General features: G+C 40.1%; 1 protein-coding gene across 2 annotated transcripts in view; it reads left to right on the top strand.

Moving 5' to 3' along the window:
* Positions 1 to 26,079, top strand: part of card11 (caspase recruitment domain family, member 11) — a 229,217-nt gene that overhangs the window by 123,058 nt on the left and 80,080 nt on the right. For both annotated transcript variants that reach the window (XM_060840331.1, XM_060840330.1), the window contains exons 5-8: positions 288 to 467; positions 11,649 to 11,801; positions 13,913 to 14,038; positions 18,051 to 18,248. In XM_060840331.1, coding sequence (XP_060696314.1) covers positions 288 to 467; positions 11,649 to 11,801; positions 13,913 to 14,038; positions 18,051 to 18,248 — 657 coding nt within the window. The remainder of the gene's footprint in view (positions 1 to 287; positions 468 to 11,648; positions 11,802 to 13,912; positions 14,039 to 18,050; positions 18,249 to 26,079) is intronic.

Below are 26,079 nucleotides of genomic sequence, written 5' to 3'. Positions count from 1 at the left end.
TTCAAGTTGCTGTTGTTAGTTAATAAAATTCTGCAAGCTGACCGTTATTTATTTCAACATGAAGCATTACTAAGGGTGATTAATGGGACACAAACAATGGTATCAGATAAGCAGGTGCTGGATTAGTATTTGAACAGCAAACTGCATAACAGGATACAAGGCAAGGGGATTAGAGTAGCTGCCTTCTAGTGCTAATTTGCTGCTGTTGCTTTCCAATGATTGATTTCCATTAAAAGCTTGCTACGAATCATGCTGTTCTTTCCTCTCTTGTATCCACATTGCTGTAGATCGATCAGCTGAAGCACAGGTTAAATAAGGTGGAAGAAGAATGCAAATTGGAACGCAATCAATCCCTCAAACTGAAAAATGACATTGAGCAAAGGCCGAGGAAGGAGCAGGTGCTGGAGTTAGAACGAGAGAATGAAATGTTAAAGACCAAAGTTCAGGAGCTGCAATCAATCATTCAGGTAACTATGGGCAACATTAATCCAAAATGTTGTTGCAAATAAGCATATATAAAAAAAATACAATTCCTCCTTGTGGAAACAAGACATAGATTTAGAGATGAAAAGCTTCGCTGCCGTTTTAAACCATAGGATACCTGCAATTGAGACAGTGTGGCAGCAATTAAGTACCTTTTGATGAGCTTGTCGATGACTGCACTCCCCGGTGTTTGTGATAACTGAATAACCTTCTGCTTAGAAAACAGAGTTGCCATTTGCATCCTACTTTGAACCTCTGCCAGTCAATCTATGGAATGCTTCCAAACCTACTGCCAACTTATTTGTTTCAGCATCTTGCTGAGTCTGTCATTTTTCACATGTTGAAAGCCCTCGTTCCCATCACAGGGCATGGTTCAGATTATTTCAAACAATGTCAGGGTCTCTGATAACTGCTGTTACTGTGACAACAGCATCAACTCAAAAGGCTTCCTGCAGTCAGTCTAAGGCAGAAGTATTGGTAGCACAGGTGACGAGCTTTTCAGTACTATAATCCGGGAAAGTAAATGTCTGATGGATGGAAGGGTGCATTTCATGAGAAACCTATCAAGGTTTCGGAAATTTGTTAAGGTATCCTCTGGCCTCCTTCATCACACACCATTCAGGGCAATGAGAAAATGTATAGTCATGGATCAGTATTCAGTACTGTTCCCATTATGTTGAATACACTCTAGAATACCTCCTCATCTCCACATCTTGATTGCACAGTTTGTTTGGAACATGCTAAGCAGATAACAACATGCCCTTTTCTTCAAGAGCGGAGCAACGATTGTAATCTCCATTATCTTTAAATTTCATTTTGATCTTGCATCCTATTTCAAATCAGTTATTCATTCAACTCTCTTTATGGAATTCATCAACACAGCGTTATAGCCTTTTCTGTTCCCGGCATTAGAGCCGAGTGGTCAAGAATGAAACAGGCTGGCCACTTCTGACTAGAATAAAGAAGGCTGAGTAGTGACTTGTTTGCGAGTTTTCAGGTGATGAAAGCAGTTAACAGGGCAGATGTAGAAAAAATGTTCACGCTTTCAGGGAGACCAGAGCTTCGTCATTGTTGCAGTGTAGACATGGGGACTTTTATTGGTCACTCTAATGTGGTTCCCCAATCTCCAAAAACACATTACTTTCACTAGAGCAGAGAAGATTGTTGGAGAGTTGGGAGTGAGGGCAGGGGGTGCGTTAGATGGTTTTCTGATTTGAGGTGGATAAGCTTGTGAGATCAGGGTAAATAGAAAGAAACTGTTTCCCTTAGCTGAAGGGTCAATAGCAAGGGGACATGATTTTAAGGTGAAATGCAGTAGATTTAGAAGGGATTTTTGGACAAGGCTTTTCACCTGGAGAATGGCAGAAATCTGGAATGCACTGCCTGAGAAGGTAGCTGAGCTGGGAAATGTCACAACCATTTTTTAAAAAATACTTGGACAAGCACTTGAAATGTCAAACATTCAAGACTTTGCACAAATGTTGGGAATTGGGATGAGTGCAGGTTTAGAATAGTTTCATAGTGCAGATTTGATGTGTTGAAGGCCCTCATCTGTACCGTACAATTCAATGATCAGATTCTTAAATCTATTTTAAAATACATCTATTTCTTTTCAAAACTCAATTTGCATTGCTTTTACATCACTTTTCACAACCTGAGGACAGTCAAAAGAAATTCTGACAGTTTAGTATTTTTGAAGTGTAGAAGTGGTTGTAAGGCAGGAAATGGGCAGGTTCTTTGTATGTAGCAAGCTCTCACAACATAATATAAATGGCCAGATTGTCCTTCTATTTAGAAATGTGGGTTGAGGGATCAATATTGTCCAGAGAATATAGCAGAACTCCCCTGCACTTCTTTAAATACTGTCATGGGAATTCTACATTTACCTGCAAGGTTAGATGAGACCTTGGTTTAATATTTCATCTGAAAGATAACATTTCTGTCAATGCAGTGCTCTTTCAGCACTGCTTCAACTCCGTACTCTGTTGGAATATGTAAACATGGATTTTGTGCTCAATTCCCTGGAGTTAGACTTGAATTCACAACCTTTTTAATGGATTCAGATCTCTCAACTGGTAACAGCTGGGTAACCTGAACCAACATTATAATATCCATTACATTACACTGTTTCAAAATAGTTTTAATCAGCAGGAATGATGGTTTTAGGGAGTTCGTCTAACATTAGTGAGACATTACAGAGCCATTTAGTTTTCAATTTAGTTTAAGACACAGATTTATCTCCTAATTTTTGTAGCCAGTTAATTCTTTTCACATTTCCAAATCATGTGTACTTGCACTCCCAAAACTGATCAGACAAATTTACTAATTACCTCATTAATTACATGATTCCTGTCACAGATATTGATATATTTAAACCAAACAACTTAATCAACATGGACAGATCACCTACCTATCAGCCAAATACGAACCATTATGTTCTGATGAAGGGTCAAAAAAATTATTTTTCTCTCCACAGATGCTGCCAGACTTGCTGAATTGCTCCAGCACTTTCCGTTTTTGTTTCAGGCTTTCACCATCTGCAGTTCTTTGTTTTATTAAATAATCTAACCCTGGGTGGAACAAATACAAACTGTCATTTACCTGTGTTGTACCTGACTGGAGTAGCATGCTGGAATTAAAGCCTTGCTGTTCCTACCGTAAAAGTTAAAGATTTTAAGAAGTGTACAGGATTCCTCAGTTTCTGTCTTTTTCAGACCTAAGTTGGCAGAAAACCAGGTTTCTGCACTTTGCAAAAATTGCTATTTATTACAACTAAATAGCCCCTAACTATAGATAAACAATTATGAATTGTCCGCAAATAATTTGACTAGTTAAAACTGTGATCCCCGTCTCAACTTCCCCCATACATGCATGCAGGCAGAAAACAAAACTTGGGTAAGATGGGTGGAAGAAAAGATGAGGAAAGCAATTCAATTGTTCCTGTTCATATGCTTCACTGAGAGGTACCTTTTGGTCTGTCAGGATGTGCTGCTGCTTGATTTGAACTTCCTTGGATACTTTCACTTGCTTGGAGATGATACAAGGGCTGGTCCATACCTATAACGCGTCTGGATTATTGGTTAAAAGTCACAGCTTACAGCAACTGCTGAGCAAAAATAAATTGCATTTCTTCAGGCTTAAGATGACTTTCACTGCAAACAAAAGAGACAGCTTTGGCCCCTTGCAGAGATTGGTAGCTTCTCCAAAACATTTACACTCCCAAGCTGTTCAGCTCCCTGAGGGGCCATGCACATAATAATTAAAAGACAGGAGGCCTTTGTCATTGAGAACTGCTCAGTAGTCCGCAGCCCAGTTATCAATCATTTAAGTGTAGCCTTTCCTGTCATGATCTGTTGATTACATTTCTTTCCTTGTCTGAATTCTTTGATTTACCACATTTTCCCACATTTGATCTCTGAACTTTATCCTACACAGGCTTCAACTAGACTAGTAGCTCACCGTTTGCTTCCTGTTTTACTTGCTCCTTTGTCCTTCATGCTTTGACTTTGACTAGGTCCCTCTGCTGAAGTCAAATTTCTTGCTCTTGTTCCAAATTCCCTTGATTGTCCGAGCTGTCCAACTCAAAATAACATTGACTATCACTCCCAGCCTCTGGCCTATGGTCCTCTGACTCTGGCCTCCTATGACTGACTGACTGTGTCAGCTCTGATTCAGTTAGTCTCTGACCAGATTAAATGAATTGAAAGCCAAATTATATTGATGGAGACAGTCAAACACTTCAGCCAAATAATTCAACCAAACCAAAGTAGCTTAAGGTTTGCACTTTTTGCTATCTTTCTTCCATGATCCCATGTACTTCAAATGACCGTGCATCCAATTGTTTATTGTCAACATCACATGTTCAGACTTAATATTGTATAAGGAACATTAAAATGGGTTTTATAATTTGAGATCAGAATGCACTTTTTTTTGTTACTCGAGTGTTGCAGACAGAGAACATTTTGTATTTTTTTCGTGAATTCTTATTCACATTTGGATCAAGAATAGACATTACCAACAGGACATCTTTTCAAAATGAAGCAGTTAACATGATTAATATAATGATTAACATTTGCTTTATTTTGTTGAACATCAAAAAACAAACAAGATGTTAATGTGATTGTAGTTAGTTCTAATGAAGCAGTAAAATGAACTCCTATCGATGAAATGACAGGCTGGACTTTATGATCAGATTATTTAAACACCAGTGTAACCTTCTGGTCTTATAATAGCATCAATCAGACCATTAAAGGTTATTCGAATACACACCCATTCTCTAGTATGTAACTTCATAAACATTCTTTATTAATTGATGAAAAAAGAATACTCTAGCTCTGTAGACCAATAATTAGCATTGAATTGTAATGGTTTGGCATGCCTTTGAGACTATCATCTAAAATCTGGTCTGATATACCAGTTAACACTCACAAGATTGAAATATTATCTTTCAACAATCCTCTGTGGAAGTAAATTGTAAGTTACAAAGGCAAAAACTAAAATCATTGATCTCCTTATAATTTGAAAGTACAGTATAGCTATAATAGGTATGATTTATTACCAGCAATATCTTATCCAGACATTTCTGTGCTGATAAAGTTGTCTCTTTTTGAATGGTGCCCAATCCTGTTCTCATTGACAATATCATCATCATCATCATCAATAGTTATCAAATGTTCAAAACAGTTGCAGTCATAGTTCCATTGGACCATAAGATATTGGAGCAGAATAGGCTATGCAGCCCATCAAGTCTACTGTACCATTTGATCGTGGTTGATGTGTTTCTCAACCCCATTCTCCTACCTTATCTCTGTAACCCTCATTACTCTTGCAATCAAGAAGTGATTTATCTCTGTCTTAAATACACTCAATGACCCTCTGGCAGTGAGTTCCATAGATGAACTGGGTGAAGAAATTCCTCCTCATCTCAGTGCCAAAGGATCATCCCTTCACTGTGAGGCTGTGCCGTCAGTTCCTAATCTAGTGGAAACACTTCCTCCATACCCACTGTATTAGGGCTCTAACAGAGGCTCCCTTTTCAGTATTCAACCAGATCACTCAGCCCGCCCCCGTCCTTCTAAACTCCATCGAATGCCACTCCTCATATGATAAGACCTTCATCTCTGAGTTCATTCTTGTGAACCTCCTCAGGGCCCCCTCCAAGACCAGCACATCCTTCCTTAGGTACAGGGCCAAAACTGCTCACAATATTCCAAATGCACTCTGACCGGAGCCTCTGCTGTAATCTCTGCTCTTGTACTCTAGCCCCCTTGAAATGAATGCGAACATCACATTTACTTTCCTAATTGCCAACTGAACCTACTCCAACAATACTGACACAGATTTGATACATTCTGACGCTCCATCACTTTTTGCTATTTATTTAATTTAATTCCTTACTAACAAGACAATCCCACCCCTCTGCCATCTGCCTGTCTTTTCAATAAGAAGCATATCCTTGGATATTACCCAGCCCTGATCCCCTTGCAGCCGCATCTCTGTGATACCCACAGCATTGTACTTGCCCATTTCAAACTACACTACTAGCTAATTTACCTTTTTTTTCATATACAGTATGCATTTAGGTACAACACCCCCCTGTGTTCTGCATTGACTACCCCCTTCTCATAGTTATTCCCTCGCCTGCTGCGCCTGAAGTTACATTGCTGATCCTTTCCATTCTGTCTGTCCTATAATTTACTCTTCAACTTTAATCTCTGCTGAGTTTTCCCCCATTTTAGCTTCTTCCATAATTTTCCATACAACTGAACCTACCACCACCTCACCCCACCCACCTCCATTTCGTTTAAAGTCCTTTTAATAGTCCTAGTTATGCAATTCACAAGGACTGTGATCCCAGCATTATTCAGGTGGAGACTGTCCTATCAGAACAGCTCCCTCCTTCCTCAATACTGATGTCAATGTTCCATGATTTGAACCTGTTTCTTTTACACCAATCTTTAGGCCACACATTTACCTCTTTAACCTTGTTGACTCTGTGCAAATTTGCTCATGGCTCAAGTAGTAATCCAGCGTTTACTACCTTTTTTGGTTCTGCTTTTTAATTTAGCCCTTCACTGTACATTTCCCTCAACAGAATCTCTTTCCTCTTTCTACCCATATCATTTGTACCAATGTCGACCACGACAATTGGACTTTCACTTCCAATCCAAGTTCTTCTGCAGTCCACAAGATATCCTGAACCCAGGTAGACAACACAGCCTTCAGGTCTCTTAATCCTGAGCACAGAGAATCGTGTCCAATTGACTGACTATTCTATCCCTGATTACAATTACATTTCGCCTTTCTGCCCTCACTTGAATGGCTCTCTGTACCACAGTGCTATGGTCAGTTTGCTCATCCACCCTACAGCACTGCATTCTCATCCACACAGGGAGCAATAATCTCGAACCTGTTAGACAAGCACAAGGGCTGACACTCCTTCAGCACCACCTTTGGATCGCTCATTCATAGTCACACACCCCTGTCCCTGACCACTGACTGAATTCAAGATGGTTAATCTAAGACGTGTGACTGTCTTCTGAAATGGTGTTCAGGTAATGGGGTTCACATCTCCCACACCATGCAGTTACAACACATTGCCTGGCCCAGCATCTCTATTTTAATTACATGTTGCTTCATTTGATTTTTAAAACATTTTGTACTGGTCTTTTAGATCTGGAAATAATGTACACAGATCTGTTCTGGTCTTGGGATATTACTAATAAGATTCTAATTATCTTGTTAGACTATTATCATTTCAGGTGAGATCACATCTGTTCAACTCTCCTTTATAATCGAAGAGAGTTTAGTGATAATTTACTTGACGTAAACACCAAGACAAATAACTAGTAATACTTACTCATTAGCTAAGCATTACATAAAGAAATCCTACAGATAGAATTAATAGCACTATTCTATAATCATTACTAAGGAAGTATTGAGAGCCAATCCTTTTGTTTTTAAGATAGCTTTTTAATGTATGTGGGATGTATTCTTTTAAACTTTGTCCTCAGTCAATCCCCATTTGCCAACATGAAGTTTTGCTCCAGTGACATCATGAACAATTTTCTAGCTTCATGGGCTCACTGGACTGGAACTTCATGATGTTACAGAAGTGTAAGTTCAATTAAAGTCCATAGTTTGACTGCAACTAACCAACATGAAACAGCACCAATGTGACAATACTGAATGAGACAATACTGACAGTGCAGAGACATCTTCTTTCTGGACAGTGAAGATGAATTGCCAAATTAGTAGAGCACCCTCCGTTTTAAGGACACAAATCAATTGTTATTAGTGTGACTGCAGAATTAGATTGAGGCCAGATGTGCATCAGGACCTATCCAGGAACAAAAAAGCAGTGAAAGAACAAAGACTTGCATTTTTATAGTGCCTCTCACAACCTCAAAACTTACCAAAGTACTTTACATATAATGAAGTATTTTGAAGAGTTGTGATTGTTATAAACTAGGAAACATAGCAGTCAATTTACGTATAGCAAGCTCTCACAAATAGCAATGTAACAATGAGTAAGTAATCCTGATCAGTAATAATCCACAACTCCTGAATCAGCAATAAGTGTGTTACTCATAACTGAAGCTCTGCATTAAGTATATCAATCATATCATTGGTAGCATAATTTTTTTGATGAGATCCCAGTTGTGACTGTGCTGGTATCTTTTGCTCAATGTAAAATGTGATGACAATACTGAAAGAAGGTGGGTTTTATGTAAAAATGTGAAAATGTGTATTTTCAAGACGATGTTTCTGGATATTTCACGAATCAATCATAGATTTACATCCATTTATGTGGAATTAACTTGCCTGTATCTGATAAACTTATCCATGATAATCTGGCAACTAGATGTTTCAGAATGTTATACAAAATGTCTGAGAGCCTTTTTGTCATTAATTTCCACAGAGGCTCCAACATCTTATCTAGAACATTATCTAGACATTTAGTAAGACAATGCATTATTCTATGTCTTAAAAATTTTTAGTAGGCTAGTTGATAACCTGGACTAACAACAGGCCATGACCACATGGAGTGAACTTCATTAGAAATGTTGAATCCCTGATGTAATTAGAAGATGATAATGTCAGTTCAATGTTCAGTTAATATCATAAACCATGAGACAAAATCCTGAGCAGTTTATGATTGGTTTTTTGAACCATATCATTCAATCACAGATTTGAAACTATTCCAGGATTTGCAATGCAGCTTCACAATTCTGTACATAGGGAACAATGTAAACTGCTGCAGGATGCATTTTCTTGTCTTAAACTGGTCTAGAGGGTCCTAATGCTGCCATCTTCTATGGTTGACCTATTATGATCATCTTCAGGCCAGTAATGTCTGTAATAACTGAGCAGACTAATGTTAGTGCAGTGCCACTACTATTTTGCAATAAGGATTAATTTAATACTTGGAGGATTACTGGAGCTAATGCCAACAATCTGTCACTGACAAGACAATGGAAATGTGAAAGAAATAAAGAAGAGGACCTGCTTATATGATTTCTTGTATTATTGTTAAAGTACTAGGTCAAAATTGAATAAGAAAATTGAAGAGATTCATTATCATGTGGTATTGTTTGGCAATGTGCTGTGAGTGACAGTGACTCCAATTTTTCTCCATTCAGGGAATAATCTGCTTTTGAGGTAATTGTAAATTCTAGCTATTGCATAAAGTGGGCAGCATCTATATCAACCACCTGTAATGCCTCTCTCCTTTTTTTTTAGAAGTTGATAGAACTTTTGTTATTAATCCAATATCACACACTTTACAATATCAGTGAAAGTTATCACCATCCCCTTTTCCCCAATTATATTCACATATCAAGTTAAGGAGGGTTTGAACTTGTGACTGAGAACATTAGGCAACTAATGCAGCTACCATCAGACAAATTGATGTTCTCAGAAAGGAATTGTGCATTTTGTAACCAAAATTGGCATGGTGCACCAATTTCCATTGAGTCCCATTCCCACATGGGCATCGCAATTTTTCAATTTTAACTGGAGTGGTGGTATGGGCATTTGGATAGCTTTTAGACTGTGTCTGGATTTATAGCAGAAACCGTTCAGCTAAGTTAGTTCAGTCAGCAAACAAGGCAAAAACTAATTTACTCCAGTAAACCTGGATGCAAAGATTATTGACAGAAAAACCTAAGACTGGGCCATGACAGATATGATGTAAATTCTAATATCCAAAATGTAGCATGATGTAAAATCAGACAAGCTGCTAATGCTCTCATGGTTCACCTTCATTCCCTGGATTGATGTTCCTCTGGACTCTTAGAAACAGTGTTCCAACACTACTTCACAGAGACAACTTCAGCTTTTTCACAAACAGTGAGCTTCTTTAAGCCAGCACTGCCTCGGGCTGGTTTCCTGAGCTCTAATCAGGCTCAGTTGCACTTAGTAATTAGTATTTGTGGACTTTCAACCCAACACTCACTGTTGCATTGAGCTGTTAGTGGCATACTACTTTTTCCAAACCCCCATAGCTCCCATGACCTTTTTGCAGATCTGCCCTTAACTTCTTGAACGTCTGCCTGAGTTTAAAAGCACTAATCTATTGACTGAATACTGAGTCCCTAACTACGCAGACTCAGTCCAGTGGAGTTAACATTTCGACGGTCCAGCTGAACTATTGTTTCCTGCATGGAGCTTGTTTCTGTCTCTGTCTCAACCGTCCAAATGACTGTAACCCAGAATTATTCTTCAGTAACCCTGAACTGTATTGAGCGACCTACTGGAAACCTTATAACAAGCCCACCTTGTTTTTAGGCAAAATTGAATAACTAGCATTATAGAAATAGGGGTCAGTTAGCTCATTTGGCTGGATGGCTCGGTTGTGATGAAGAGTGATACCAACAGCCTGGTTTCAAACCACTACTGAGGATACCATGAAGAACTGCCCTTCTCAACCTATCCCCTTGCATGAGGCATGGTGACCCTCCGGTTAAGCCAACACTTTCTAATCTGTTACTAATGGGTGAGCCATCTTGTGATCCATGAGGGCTATGGTGACTTTACTTTCACGTAGCAATTGGCAATGAGACTCTGATATAACAGTGCCTTGGAAATGCCCATCTCATGAATGTCATAATTCATCATTTGGTCAAACAGAACCTTTATTGCTGACACAAAATACAATTTTGTCTTGCACTGTTGAGGACAACTTGCATGAGTACCAGTTCAAGAGAAAGAACAACATACAGCCTGAAGGGACAATGCTGGTTAGTTGGAAAGTACAATCTTATGATAGAGATGTTATCATGGAGAATTTACCGAGTAATAATGATTGACAGTTTACAGCTATGCTTTGTCTGAATTTTAAAGCAGGCAGATTGACTAGTCAGGGCCTTTCCCTGAGAGATGAAACAGAAAATGGCGGTAGAACATGTGCGTGTTTCTAAAGAAGAGTCTTCAAAAACCCAAATCATCTGCTTTCTCTCTACAGATGCTGATCAATCTGCTGAGATTTGCCAACAATTTCTGACTTTGTTCCTGATTTCCAGCATCCACAGTTCTTCGGTTTTTTTTGTTACATTTTCTTATTGTCTGCAAGGGGCTCTGTGTCTTGATGTATATAGCTTCCAGGATGGACCAAGCTGAGATCTTGACTGACAATTCTGAATTGGTTATCAGTGTAATTCTGTGCATATTCCAGATCATCCAGCAAATGTTTTCCATTTGCAGAATTACCGTTAATGTTGGTCATTGTTGCAAATTTTGCAACTCGAACTGGTTGAGTAAAGTTGGTACTTTGTTGCCACCAGCTAAAGGGATATGCTGTTTGGTACGATCCACCAGTCATGGGACCTATGACCTATTCACCCACATCACACCTGTGCTGAATATACCATATTACACATTACACATCTGTGTGATAGGCAGAACATTGCTTTGGCTTGACAGCAGCGTCCAGTTGGTGGCCAACACCACTGGGCTTGTTACTGCAGAGCAGCAGTGTGAAACAGTTAGCTTTAAAGATTCATGATGCTTTTGAAATATCTTACCCTTAATCTGAGGTAGACCGAGTGGGTTTTCAGGTCCAAGAGTAACTACCTTGGGACCTGTCATGATTTTGCATGATTTACCGATTTGATCAGGGTAGCCATTACATGCAGTTTTGTTAATTCTGCCTCTCCTTTATTAAGGCTGGGAAGCGGAGTTTACCGGATTCTGAAAAAGCAATCCTTGACATTTTGGAGCACGATCGGCAGGAGGCTCTGGAAGACAGGCAAGATCTTGTCAACAAAATTTTCAACTTGCAGGAGGAGAACAGACAAGCAGAAGAGCTTAGAGATAAGGTAAGTGTTCTGGAAGAGATTTGGATATAAAGCACTGACACAGCTGAGGATTACATCTTCCCAGAGTCATGAGATTTGCTCATAGGTTTTCATGTGATTGATGCACAGATTTTTGGTCACATAGTTGGGACTGAAATGCAGGATTATTTCCTTCTCTTTCTTTCGCTGCTGTTGCTCTGACTCCCCATTAAAATGTTGTGACCAAAAACAGTCAGTTTGTCATTTGAACAATTGATGGCGAACTCCTCCCAGCTATTAAAGTTTGAGTGTTTTCATTCCCTATTGCAACCTTGGGCATTAAGGAGTTGAGTTGGTGGGGGAGACTCATTTCAACCAATCCGAGAGGGTCCACACCATTCAAGGTAATTTTGCAGGAGTGGTGCCTGAATACTTGCAGATAAAAGACTCCAGAGGTGAGGTGTGAGTGACAGCCCTTGACAACAAAGCCATATTCAACTGAGTGTGGCATCAAGGAGCCTGGCAAAACTGGAATCTTGTGATGTCAGGCAGAAAACTCTCTGCTGTTTTGACTCATACCTGGCACATAGGAAGATGGTTGTGGTTGTCAGAGGTCAGCCATCGCAGCTGCAGGACATCACTGTAGGAATTTTTCAGGATAGTGTCCTAGGCTCAACTAGCTTCTTCACCAATGCCCAACCCTCCATTATAAACTCAGAAGTGGGGATTTTCACTGATGATTGCATAATGTTCAGCACTATTCGCGATTCCTCAGATTTAGAAGCAGTCCATGTTCAAGATGCAACAGGATCTGGACAACATCCAGATTTGGGCTGGCAGATGGCAAGTAACATTAGCAGCACAAATGCCAGGCTATGACCATCACCAATAACAAATGATATAACCAATGTCCCTTGACACTTAATAATATTATCATCACTGAATTCCCTCCTACTCATTAACTAAGGATTATCAGTGACCAGAAACTGGACTACTCTTGGGCCAGAAACTCAACAGCCATAAAAGCTGGACTGAGGCAGTCAATCTGGCAGGTTGCTGGCAGGTAACTTATCTCCTAATTCCCAAAGCCTGTCCATCATCTACAAGTCAGAGTGTGGTGGAACACACTCCACTTACCTGGATGAGTGTAATTCTAATAAGACAAAAAACTTGACACCATCCAGGATATATTGATTGATTAGCACTATATCCAAAAATATCTATTCCCTCCACCACCAATGCTCAGAAGCAGCAGTGTGTCCTATCTATACGATGTGCTGCTGAAATTCACCATAGATCCTTGGACAGCACCTTTCCAAAACTGCGCTACTTCCATGAGGAAGGTGAAGGACAGTACATACCACCAGCTGCAAGTTCCCCATCAATCCACTTCTTATCCTGACTTGGAAACATATATTGCCATTTTTTTCACTGTTTCAGGGTCAAAATCCTGGAATTCCACTCACCACCACCACCACTCCTTCCTCCTCTTTCCTCCCCCAACCCCACTCCAAGGGTACTATATGTCAAATCTACAGCATGTTGATTACAGTGGTTCAAGAAGACAGCTCACCACCATTTTCTTGCCAACTAGGGTAGGGCAATAAATGCTGGCCAGCCAGCCGTATCCATATCACACAAGTGAGTAAAAATGAAGGGCTTCAAGAAGGACATTAGTTTTATACCCTTCACTGAAAGTGGAGGATTCAGCTAATGGAATTTTTCCAGTGCTATTACATGTCACTGCACAGTTCAGGTCTCTCAGAAGTGTGATGATGATAGCTGACTCACACTGTAAGATGTTATTGTAAGACTGACGGTGATAAAACTGATGCTAACACTGTGAACAGCTCCACTGCAAGTTCAGTGCTGTTTAGACCCCTTGAAATGTGCATTTAGTAACTAGTAACATTGCATGATGCTATTATCAGGAGAACACTTCCACTAATTCCAGCAATCTTTCGAAGAAACTGCATTCTTAGCAATTTTCTTCCACAGCTATTGGAATTCACCTGATTATGTCAATTACTCTGTTTGACTGAAACTCACCATAATATCAAATAATCAATGTTTGCAAGTTATAATTCTGAATCAAAGTGTCTTGACTGCTGAACATTGAATTATCACTGGTTGTGACTTGTGCATTGTTTCAGTATTTGGAGGAGAAAGAGGATTTGGAGTTGAAATGTTCAACACTGGTTAAAGATTGTGAAATGTATAAGCATCGGATGAACACTATCATGTTTCAGCTGGAGGAAGTGGAAAAAGAACGAGATCAGGTTTGAGTAACAGTTCAATTCATTTTCTTTTCAAAGGATATGAAGAGCACCCAATGTGGATTGGATCTGCTCCTTCAATATAAATTGTTTTTGACTTTGAGCGCAAATAATCCATTGGTTGTAGAAGTGTATGAGTAAACATTCATTTTTCAAGGTTTAATGTATTTTGAGAGACAGCTCAAGGAAGCCTTTTTATTGAATCAAAATGCTGAAGAAAATAGTGAATTGTATTATAACAGCTTTTGGCAGAATGCTGTTAATTAATGTTTGCCATGAGAAGTAAAGTGATTGATTGTAGATTGTATTTTGGTCTAAACACGATATCATCAAGGAAGACATAGCAATTTTCAACATTTCAGTACATCCCAAAGTGCTTTATAGCCAATAAAGTGTATATTTTTGAAATGTGGTCACTATTGTAATGCAGGAAATGTGGCAATCAATTTACACACAGCAAGCCCCCACAAACAATGCTGACATAATAACCAGATAATATGTTTTATTGATGTGAAATCCTCAACTCTTATTCAAAATAGTGCCAGAATCTTTTCCATCTATTTTGAGACCAAACCTTAGCTTAATGTCACATCTGAAATATGATACCTTCATCAGTGCTGATTTGGAGTGTCAGAGTATAATTTGTGCTCAAGTTCTTGGAGTTGACTATGAACCTATGATCCTTTGACTTAAAGGCAAGAATACAGAAATATTAGGCATAGATTTCAGACTACACAACCGCTATACCTTTTAAGACAAGTTACCTGACACTGCAACATTGAACATTCCAGCATAAAGATACCTACTTCATCTCATGTCTCTCTGTGCATATCTCTGCCTGTCTCTGCCTCTCTCCCATGCTGTCTCTTTCTTTCTCTCTCTTGCTGTTTCTTTCTCTCTGTCTGTCTGTCTGTCTGTCTGTCTCTCTCTCTCTCTCTCTCTCTCTCTCTCCCTCCCTCCCTGTGTCTCACACTGTCTGTCTGTCTCTCTCTCTCTCAGCAATGTCTTCAGTTAGCTATGTGTAACTAACATCAGTAAGCAGACAAGCCAAAAAGTATGTGCAAGTTTGTAGAATTGTAGCCATGTAAATACTGAGCGTCATTAATAAACTTCAAGATATCTATCTCAGCGAGAATCTGGTGTGTATAGAATGGGTTACACAGGCTAACATGTAGAAAACCACAAAGTGTGTCAAGCATTACCAAATGAGTCATATTTGACTCCTACCAAATTCAAGAAGAATCATATGGTGACAAGTCAAACAAAAGCGAGAGAGATCTACACTAATATGGGTTTTACGGTTTTATTTATATAGGTCTAAATAGAAGATTGAAGGGCATGGGGAATCTTCTAGAAACCTATAAAATTCTAATGGGACTAGACAGATTAGATGCAGGAAGGAGTTATCGATGATGGGTTAGGTCCAGAATTATTGGGCTATGGCTTAAGGTTAAAGGGTAAACCTTTTAGTACTGCGACGGGAAGACACCTCTTCACCAAAAGAATGGTGAGCTATGGAATTCATTATCACAGAAACACATTCTCAAGAGGAAGTAGACATTGCTCTTGTGGCTAAATGGAAATGGGGGAAAGCGGGTTTAGGGTATTGAATTTGAAGAGAATCCATAACCATAATGAATAGCAAAACAAGATCAATGGGTTGAATGATTTACTTCTGTTTACTTCTATGTTTCCAAATTTGTACATTTTCACGGCCATTAGATGTCTCAAAGTGCTTTCTGAAGAGTAGTTGCTGTTGCAATGGAAGCAGCACTTGGCTAAATTGGTGCATAATGTACAGTGCATTCTCTCTGTTCTAATCCTGGTTTTGTGATTGTTTGCCTTGATACTGACAAATAATAACGTATTTCTGTTCATAAAGTACTGCTGGTCCATTCATGTGAGTGGCCACCTGAGCAGAATGTCAAGAAGAATTTAGAAAAAATGTGAAATGCTCCTTTCGCTACCCTCATGCTATCCCAAAACGGTTTCCAACAAATTTGATAACTGGAAAACCTTTGAAATGATTATTTAAGCCAAAAGTACAACCCCTTCCACATTTTACAATATGTTTATGTAGTTTCAGAATGCCAGCCAAGATCTCAATGTCCTGGAAAGGCAACAGGTTTGGCTTGCTGACACCTTCTGTTTGCACTTTGTCTTCTGTTGAACGTGGCCATTGTCTGTAAAAAGATAAAAATACATTGAACAATGTAAGACATTTTGGGATCTTCTAGAAATCAGACAGTGAAAAACCAGTGGTGGTGGATCAATAGAAATGAGGTGATGTGTAAAAGTCTCAGGTTCAGTCTACTACTACCATTTTTGTTCCTCAACAGAAGTTGAATTCTGTTCCATCCCCTCCTTTTGTCGAGGGAAAATGTGAGACTTCACCAGTTTGTCTGTAATTGTCTGCTTTTTGTGTGTCTTATTCTTACATCCTGAAATGTTCTGACACATACCTGACAGTTGTTTTTACCCTCACCAAATGGCTGTGACTTTTGTTTTTGTTTCTATCTATTAACCACCAGCAGTAAATCACCTCTGTGGCAATTAGATATTTGCATGCAAAGCTCATTAAAGGTAGTGCATACTTTTTTTTGTGTGATTAATGATTGGTGCGGCTGAGAAAGATTAAAGGCGGTCAGCATTCTCTGGCTTGTCTTTCTTTCCTGGCTATCTTGTCTTTTATTTAAAAAAACTTGAACTTCCACAATGCCATTGATGAGTGTCGGCAGCATTGTTGTGTAGGAAATTTGTGGTATAACAGGAGCTGAGAGCTGGATCAATGTGGCTTAATTAAATGAAGACACTCAAGCAAACTCATCTGACAGCTGGAATTTGCTTTAATTGCACTAACAGTAGTTTCATCCCTAAAGGAATCTGTCATTGTGAGCCTTCTCGTGCCCAACAAAATGCTTCAATGACATAACTTATAACTGTAACCTGAATGCTTCCCCAAGTAGCTGTATTGATTTACTCAGACTTGCTGCTTCAGACAAGTTTGGTTACTGACCTGAGGCCACTGAGGTAGTGGAAGTTAATGCTGACTGAAGGCAAAATTCCAGGGAAGTTAATGGAGCTAGTTCTGAATAACCTTTAGTGAACTTCTACATGAGCTAATGTATAATCAATATGAAGTCATCACCTAAAAGGTTGTAAGCATAATTTTTCCCCATGACAACTTAAATAAATGTGCACTTTTTATTGACAGAATTCAAAGCTCTCTACCTTTAAACACTAATATGTAAATGGGTAGATGCACTTGATAGCATAGAAACATGTCAGGAGTTGTTCATTCAGCCCCTGGAACCTTCTCTGCCAATCAGTTGTTTATGATTGATCTTTATATTTATTGATACTCCATATTTATTGATACCTTAACTAACAAAAATCCATTAGGCTCGGTTTTGAAAGTTTTAATTGTCCCAGAAAGCCATTAAACTATAATTCTACATTCAAACCAACTGCCCACTAAGTTATTCAATTTAGGTGAATGAGGGCATTGCCATTTGTGTCAACGTTCATGAGTCAGGAATATTTTGTCCTCAGACCACCGTTTTAAAGGAAGGACAGGAACAAACTGGGGTGCAATGCCTACTGTCCAGACCCAGTAAAGAATAGCTACTTGGATATTATGAAGGGGCCTGTTTAATAGAAAAGGGAAAATGTAGAGGAGAGAAAAATGTAATAAAAAAGTCTTGTGACTCAAAAATCTATTACATTTTATTACAATCTAATGGCTAACTTTTATAGCCAAGGTATTTTAAAATATTCTGTCTGCTCCTCATTATAGTGTAACCTTCCTCATTCACACATGCGCTACAGGTTTGAAGATAATAATTTCTAACAGATTAAACCTACATTCCTTTTCACGTATCACAGCTCTTTCATAAAGAGCCTTTTATTACTTTGCCTGAAAGCTCTTATTAGCGTCAAAAGCCAGTAAATGCATTGTGGCATGCAGTGCGTGTGTATGTGTATTTTACACTTTCTAATCTTCCATTTCTTCCAGGCATTCCGATCCCGAGATGAAGCTCAGACACAGTTTTCACAATGTCTGATTGACAAAGATAAATATCGCAAACAGATCCGTGAACTAGAGGAGAAAAATGATGAGCTCCAAATTCAGATTGTCCGGAAAGAAGGGAAAATCGTGGCCTTGGAATCAAAACTTAGACGTATGTCCAAGGACACCATGTCTGCAGACCAGGTGGGGTTTTTAATCATCGTGTTCTTTTTTTCCCATTAATTCTTCCTATCCCATCCCATGGCATACCTATATGCCATAATATAGAAATTCATGTGTATTTTGCTGGCAAGGTAACCATTTATTGTTCATATGTCACTGTCCTGTGACAAGATGGTCCAACCATCTTCAGCTGCCTTATCAATGACCTTCTCTCTATCATAATGTCAGAAGTGGGGATGTTTGTTGATGATTGCACAATGTTCAGCTCCATTCAATCCTCTTCAGAAACTAAAGCAATCTATGTCCAAATGCAGCAGGAACTGGACACTATCCAGTTTGAACTGACAGGCGGTAAGTATCATTTCTGCCATACAAGTGCTAGACAATGATCATGTCCAGCAAGACAGAATCTAACCACTGTCCCTTGATATTCAATAGCATTGACATTACCATCACTGGATTTCCCCACTATCACTATCCTGTGTGTGTGTAGTGGGGAGGGGGTGGGGGAGAGAGGGCGGGGGGAGAGGGGGGGCGGGGGGAGGAAAGGGGGGCGGGGGAGAGAGGGGGTGGGGGGGAGAAAGAGAGATGGGTGGGGGGAGAGAGTGGGGAGAGGTGAGGGGAGGGGTGGGGGTGAGAGGAGGGGGTGGAGAGAGGGGGAGGGGAGGGGGGAGAGTGGGGGGAGGGGTGGGGGTGAGAGGAGGGGGTGGAGTGGGGGGGAGAGAGGGGGGAGGGGTGGGGGGGGAGAGGGGAGGAGGGGGTCATAATTCATTGATGTATTCATAAAATGTCTGTGGACTCCACAGCAGGTCAGAGGTTAGGAATCCTGTAGCAGGTAACTCACTTCCTGACTCCCCAAATCCTAGCCATTAATTACAAGGCATGAATCAGAAATGTGACGAAATACTCTCCATGTGTGTGTAAGTGCAATTCCAACAATACTCAAGAAGCTTGACACTATCTACTTGATTGGTAACATATCCACAAACATTCAGTCCCTCTACCACTGACACTAAACAGCAACAATGTGCACTATCTATACAAGATGCACTGCAGAAATTTACCAAGGCTTCTTAGACAGCACTTTCCAGTTACATGTTGACAGTGTGGTGCTGGAAAAGCACAGCAGGTCAGGCAACATCTGGGGAACAGGAGAATCAACGTTTCAGACATAAGTCCTTTATCAGGATCTCCAGCATTGTTAGTCCTCACTTTCTCCTACTTTCCAAATCTATGACCACACAATTACAGGGGCAGCCATTACATGGGAACACCACCACTTGCAAATTCCCCTCCAAGCCACATACTATCCTAACTTGGAAATATGTCTCTGTTTCCTCAAGCATTTGGTCAAAATCCTAGAGTTCCCTCTCTAATCACGTTTTGGATTTACCTACAGCACATGGACTGTAGTGGTTCAAGGCACGTCACTACCACCTTTTTAAAGGCAACTAGGTATACTCAGTAAATGCTGGCCCAGCCAGAGATGTCCATATCCAATGAATGAATAATAAAAAATAAAGATAGTGGTGAGCTGCCTTCTGTTGCAGTCTGTGTAGTGTAGGTATACCCACAATGCTGTTCAGAAGGGAGCTGTGGGACTTTGACCCAGTGACAGTGAAGAAATATATATTTCAATATAGGAATAGAACTTGCAGCGAAGATCTCTTAATTAGGTGTCAGCCCTGGATCAATAGATAGCACCCCTGCCTGTAAGTCAGAAGATTGTAGTAACAAGTCCCACTTCGAAGACTTGTGTAAATTATATATTCTAACTCTTAGGAGTAAATGTTCGAAGTGTTGTATTTTGGGTGAGAGACTAAACCTAGACCTCACTTTCTCTCTGACGTAAAATTGAAAAAAGTTGTAATCCTATACTTAGGTGATCATTTCAGGATCACTTTATGATTCCTAAATGGTAAATAAAATAAATGTTTAAATTTCTGGAATACCACACACTTTCTGCATGTGGCAATATAGTTCTATGTAGTACTATAATATATAGCATATAGTTAGAACATAGAACATTGCAACGCAGTACAGGCCCTTCAGCCCTCGATGTGGGCCGACTTGTGAAACCAATCTGAAGCCCATCTAATCTAACTATTTCATTCTTGTCCATATGCCTATCCAATGACCATTTAAATGCCCATAAAGTTGGCGAGTCTACGACTGTTGCAGGCAGTCCATTCCATGTGGCTACTCCTGTCTGAGTAAAGAAACTACCTCTGACATCTGTCTTTTATCTATCACCCCTCAATTTGAAGCTGTGCCCTCTCGTGCAGCCCTATCAACCTGGGTGGCTACTTTGAGGGATCTTTGTACATGGACACCGAGATCTCTCTGCTCATTTCCATACAAGAATCTTACCATTTGCCAAGTAGTCTGCATTCCTGTTACTCCTTCCAAAGTGAATCTCACGTTTCCGCATTAAAGTCCATTTGCCACCTCTCAGCCCAGCTCTGCAGCTTATCTATGTCCCTCCGTAACATACAAAATCCTTCGTCACTGTCCACAACTGTACCGACTTTAGTGTCATCGGCAAATTTACTAACCATTCTTCTATGCACTCACCCAGGTCATGGATAAAAATGACAAATAGATAGTGGCCCCAAGCCCCAAAACAAATCCTTGCAGTACACCACTAGTCACTCCAGGATAAACATTTTCCACCAACCACCACCCTCTGTCTTCTTTCAACTCACCACTATCTGATCCAAACCGCTAAATCACCCTCAATACAAAGCCTACAATGGATAACCTTATCAAACGCCTTATCAAACTCCATATACACCACAATAACAGCTTTATCCTTCTCCACCTGTTTGGTTACCATCTCAAAGGACTCGATAAGGTTTGTGAAGCATGACTTACACTTCATGAAACCGTGTTGACCATCCCGAATCAACTTATTCCTATTGAGATGATTATAAATCCTATCTCTTATAAACTTTTTCAACACTTTGCCCACAACCGAAGTAGGGCTCAATTACCACAGTTCTTTCTACTCCCCTTCTTGAACAAGTAGACAACATTTGCTTTCCTCCAGTCTTCTGGTACTATTTCTGTCAACTCTTTCAGGTAGCCAATATCTGATCCAAGCCGCTAAATTGCCCTCAATCTCATGCCTCCGTACTTTGTGCTGTAGCCTACTCTACCAGTTCTGTGTATACTGCAAACTTCAAATATTTAGGAGAAGGTAAAAGAAAATATATCACTGTTTGAGGAAAACTATTTAGCTCCATCGTGTAACTTTTAATCCACTCAGCGAAGATCTCTTAATTAGGTCTCAGCCCTGGATCAATAGATAGCACCCCTGCCTGTAAGTCAACAGGTTGTGGTAACAAGCTCCACTTCGGAGGCTTCTGTAAATTATATATTCTTACAATTTAACGTTAGAAGTTTGTATTTTGGGTGAGAGACTAAACCTAGACCTCACTTTCTCTCTCTAATAGTTGAAAAAACTGCTATATTATTTTGAAGACAAACTGAGGAGATTCTTGCTGTTATTTATCTTTAAACTCACATTTCATTCAAAGCTAACTGTCCAGCCATTTACCTCATTGCTGTATGTAAATTGGTTGCTGTGTTTCCTACCTTGCAACCATTTCTTTTCAGATTATTTGGATCTAAAGTACTTGGGACATCATGGAATTTTCTATGTAATTATATTTTAGCAAGCTTTCAAACAGTGGAGACATTTTGTATTAAATCATAGGACTGAGGATATGTTACAAATGAGCTAGAGATGTGGTAACCTGTAACATTGTTAAACTAAAAAGTGAAACTTGTTAGTGCTGTCCTGTCTATTGTTTAATCTCTGCTGTAATATTTCTTCAGCTTTTTTTGCTGCATTTCATTCTGAAAAGTTTATTACAGATTTTCAATCTTTTATGAAGTTCATCCTTCTCTTACATCATGAGTACCTTAGGGGTGGGAGCAGGTTCAATCATGGACTTCAAAGAGGACTGCATAATGTTAAAAGAAAATGAATTGCAGGGCTTCAGGATTAGATGAGGGAGTGAGATTAAGGAGTGGTTCATCCAGAGAGCCAGCAAAAACATGATAGGCTGAATGTCTGTATGATTCCAGAACCATATATGTGCCTTCAGAAGAATCATTTTCTCTGTTTAAAGTTCAAGTAACCATTTTTGACAAATGAAAACTTAATCTCGGTGAGTTCAGAAAAGGTCTTGCTCATCAAGCTGCATGTAACTTTTAAATCTTCTTTTCTTGCATAGATGCATTGTCAGGTTAATGTGGGTCTTTCTGTTCTATGTCTCATACCATGCCTGACTTTGAAGTGCTCAGGGCTGTCATTGGTACAACATGAACAAAAATTGATGAGCAAAGGAATTGCCTTTCATTCCAGCATTTCTTTCTGTTTGCCATGTGCTTTTCATATTCTTCAGTCTTGGGATGTGAGCATTATTGGCAGGGTTGACATTTATTATTCATTGTTAATTGCTCTTGAGAAGAAGATGGTGAGCCATGGACTTGACCCCAAAGTCCACATGGTGAATGTCTTCCCACAATTCAGTTGGATAGCATGTTCCAGGATTTTACTGCAATGATTTTAAAGGAGCAACTCTAAATTCAGTTCAGTCTGTTACTTGAAAAGTAGTTGGAACAGCAGTTGCAAGTGAAAACAATTAGCTCCATTTAAGCATTGGAAATCACAGGATTGAAAGATGTTGTTAATATAACTTTTCCAAGTTGCTGCAGACCATCTGACAGAAATAGACCATAAAGTCAATTAAGCCTGTCTATCATCCTGCCACAATCCCAACCCCATATCCTTGATTCATTCGATGCCCAAAAACCTAGCAGAGTTTTTGAAGATGGAAACAGACCCTTTGGTCCATCTCATCTATCAACCAGACATCCCAGCCTGACTAGTCCCATTTGTCAGCACCCAGCCCATATCCCTCTAACAACTTCCTATTCATATACCCCTCCAGATGCCTCTTAAATGTTGTAATTGTACAAGCCTCTGCCACTTCCTCTGGCAGCTTGCTCCATACACGTACCACCCTTTGTGTGAAAAGTTACCCCTCAAATCCTTTTTACATCTTCACCGTCTCACCTTAAACTTATGCCATCTAAGTTTAGACTCTCCTACCCTAGCAAAAAGATCTCAACTATTCATCTATCCATGCCCCCATGATTTTGTACATTTCTGTAAGGTCAACCTTCACACTCCAGTGCTACAGGGGAAAATGCCCCAACCTATTGACCCTCTCCCAAGCCCTCCAGTCCCAGCAAGATCCTTGTAAATCTTTTCTGCATCTTCTCAAGTTTAACACATCCTTCCTTTGGTAGGGCAACCAGAATTGAATGCAGTGCTCAAAAAGTAGCCTCACCAATGTCCTGTACAGCCGCAACATGGCATCCCAACTCTGATACTCAATGCACTGACCAATGAAGGCAAGTGCACCAAACCATCCTCCCCAGCTGAGACTCCACTTTCAAGGAACTATGTACCTGCATCCCTAGATCTCTTTGTTTAGCAACACTCCCCGGCACCCTACCATTAACTGTGTAAGTCCTGCCCTAGTTTGCCTTACCAAATTGCAAAACCTCAAACTAATCTAAACTAAATTCCACCTTCCGCTCCTCGGCCCATTAGCTCATCTGATCAAGTCCTCTGTAGTCTGAGATAGTCTTCTTCACCATCTACTATACCACCAATTTTAGTGTATTCTGCAAACTTTCTAATCATGCCTCCTATATTCACATCCAAATCATTTTATATAAATGACAAACAAAAATGGACCCAGTACCAATCTCAATGGAATACTGTTGGTCACAGGCCTCCAGTCAATCACCACCCTCTGTCTCCACTTTAAAATTAATTTTGTATCCAATTGGTTAGTCCCCCAGACCGTATGTGATCTAACCTTACTAGCCAGTCTACCAAACTTGTCAAATGCTTTGTTGAAGTCCATATAGACAACGTACCATTCTGCCTTCATGAAACATTTTTGTTACCTCTTCAAAAAAAAAACTCAATCAAGTTAGTGAGACACGATTCCCCACGCACAAAGCCATGTAGACCATCCCTCATCAGTCCTTGCCTTTTCAAATGCATGTAAATCCTGTCCCTCACAATTCGGTCCAATAGCTTAACCACCACTGATGTAAGGCTCAGCGGTCTATAGTTCCCTAGCTTTTCATTATAGCCTTTCTTAAATAATGGTATCACACCAGCCAACTGCCAATCTTCCAGCACCTCACCTGTGGCTGTCTTGAACTCAGTTTTGAAGTGACTCATTGACTGAACATATCACAAACTCTTCAGTAGATAATTCAAAAGATTCATAGGTCTAATATTAATCAGAAACTTGACTGAGAGAAGAACAGGTCTGGCAGCTCCAAGTCCCAGGGTTAAAATATTTCAGACATGATCGAGGTGGAAAAGGAGTTGCATTACTGATTAAGGAGGATGTCACTGCTGCACTAAGTGAAGAGGTCCTGGAGTGCTCATATGGGTAGAAGTCAGGAATAATGATGGGGTTAAACTATAGACATTCCAATAGCCAAAGGGAGATAGAGGAACAGATATTTAAGCAGATCATGGAAAGATATAAAAACAAGGCTGTTTTATTGGCTGGGACTCCCTTAGTGCCAGGGGTTCAGGTGGGGCAGAATTTGTTAGGTGCATCCAGGAGAATTTCTTGAAATAATATGTAGCTGAACTAGGGAGGTAGCTGAACTAGACCTTGTATTGGGAAATGAACCTGGTCATGAAATAACTCCACTGAGGCTCTTATGTTGCCACCAAGTCACCTTATATTCACTTGTGGAGTGACAACTCTGAACAGAGCCTCTGACACTCCTGTTTATGTCATTCGGTCAGAGCTCCAGTTGGACCAATCAGAGAACTTTTATTCTATGAAGGGGTCAGCACACTGACCTCGTTACAATCACTATATCCTTTCACCTCTGAGTGTGAGGACATAGGTCGATTGTTTTTTTGTTTGTAGCTTCTCCTGGGGTATTTTAAAACCAGAGCTGAAAATGTGTTGCTGGAAAAGCACAGCAGGTCAGGCAGCATCCAAAGAGCAGGAGAATTGACATTTCGGGCATGAGCCCTTCTTCAGGAATCAGGTTTAACACCAGGTCAAGTTCCTGCAACTCTGCCTCTGATACAGGTGGCATGTAATGCACAAAAGCTCACCTCTTGCATCGGGAGCATCTCAGAAGAAATTCATTCTCTCTTTCAAACAGCAAAGTTGACAAGGCAGTGACATCTGCCTTGTCCATCTCAGATTCCAATGGATCTTCAATGCTTGATGGAGAGGGAGAAGCCAGGTTCCAGAACATTCGGAACAGCAGTTGAGGAGCCAGGTATTGTTTGCAAGCTTAGAGCTTTCATATGGTCTATGTGCTTGTTCAGAACTGTCACACATACCTGAACTTGAAATGTCACTGGACCTGACCTCTCACTGACCATGCCTCTTACCCATGTAGGTCCACTTCGATGGGTCCTACACCAAACTTAATCCCCTGAAGTAAGCTCTCCCTCTTGCTTAGTGGAATCTTGTGTCCAGCTTGGGCATTTCTGTTGCCCTTTCACTCCTCTCCTCCTCACCGCCTGGTCCAGAAAGTTCACATCTAACCTGGTGCAGAGTTTTCTCCCTATCAGCTACTCTGCTGGAGCTATCCTTGTAGTTGCATGAAGGGCGATCTCCTAAACAAATGGGAACTGGGACCATTTGATATCCAGTGAAGCTGTAAGCTGTTTCTTGAAGCCTGCCTTGAAAGTTTGAACTGTTCTTTCTGCCAGCCCATTGAATGATCTGTCTGTATATGGCGAGTACCATTTGACTTCAGGAAATACTGAATTCCC

Source organism: Hemiscyllium ocellatum, chromosome 20 (assembly GCF_020745735.1).
Source record: "Hemiscyllium ocellatum isolate sHemOce1 chromosome 20, sHemOce1.pat.X.cur, whole genome shotgun sequence".
In the NCBI taxonomy this organism is placed as follows: domain Eukaryota; kingdom Metazoa; phylum Chordata; class Chondrichthyes; order Orectolobiformes; family Hemiscylliidae; genus Hemiscyllium; species Hemiscyllium ocellatum.
This window is presented reverse-complemented; position numbering and strand designations above follow the sequence as displayed.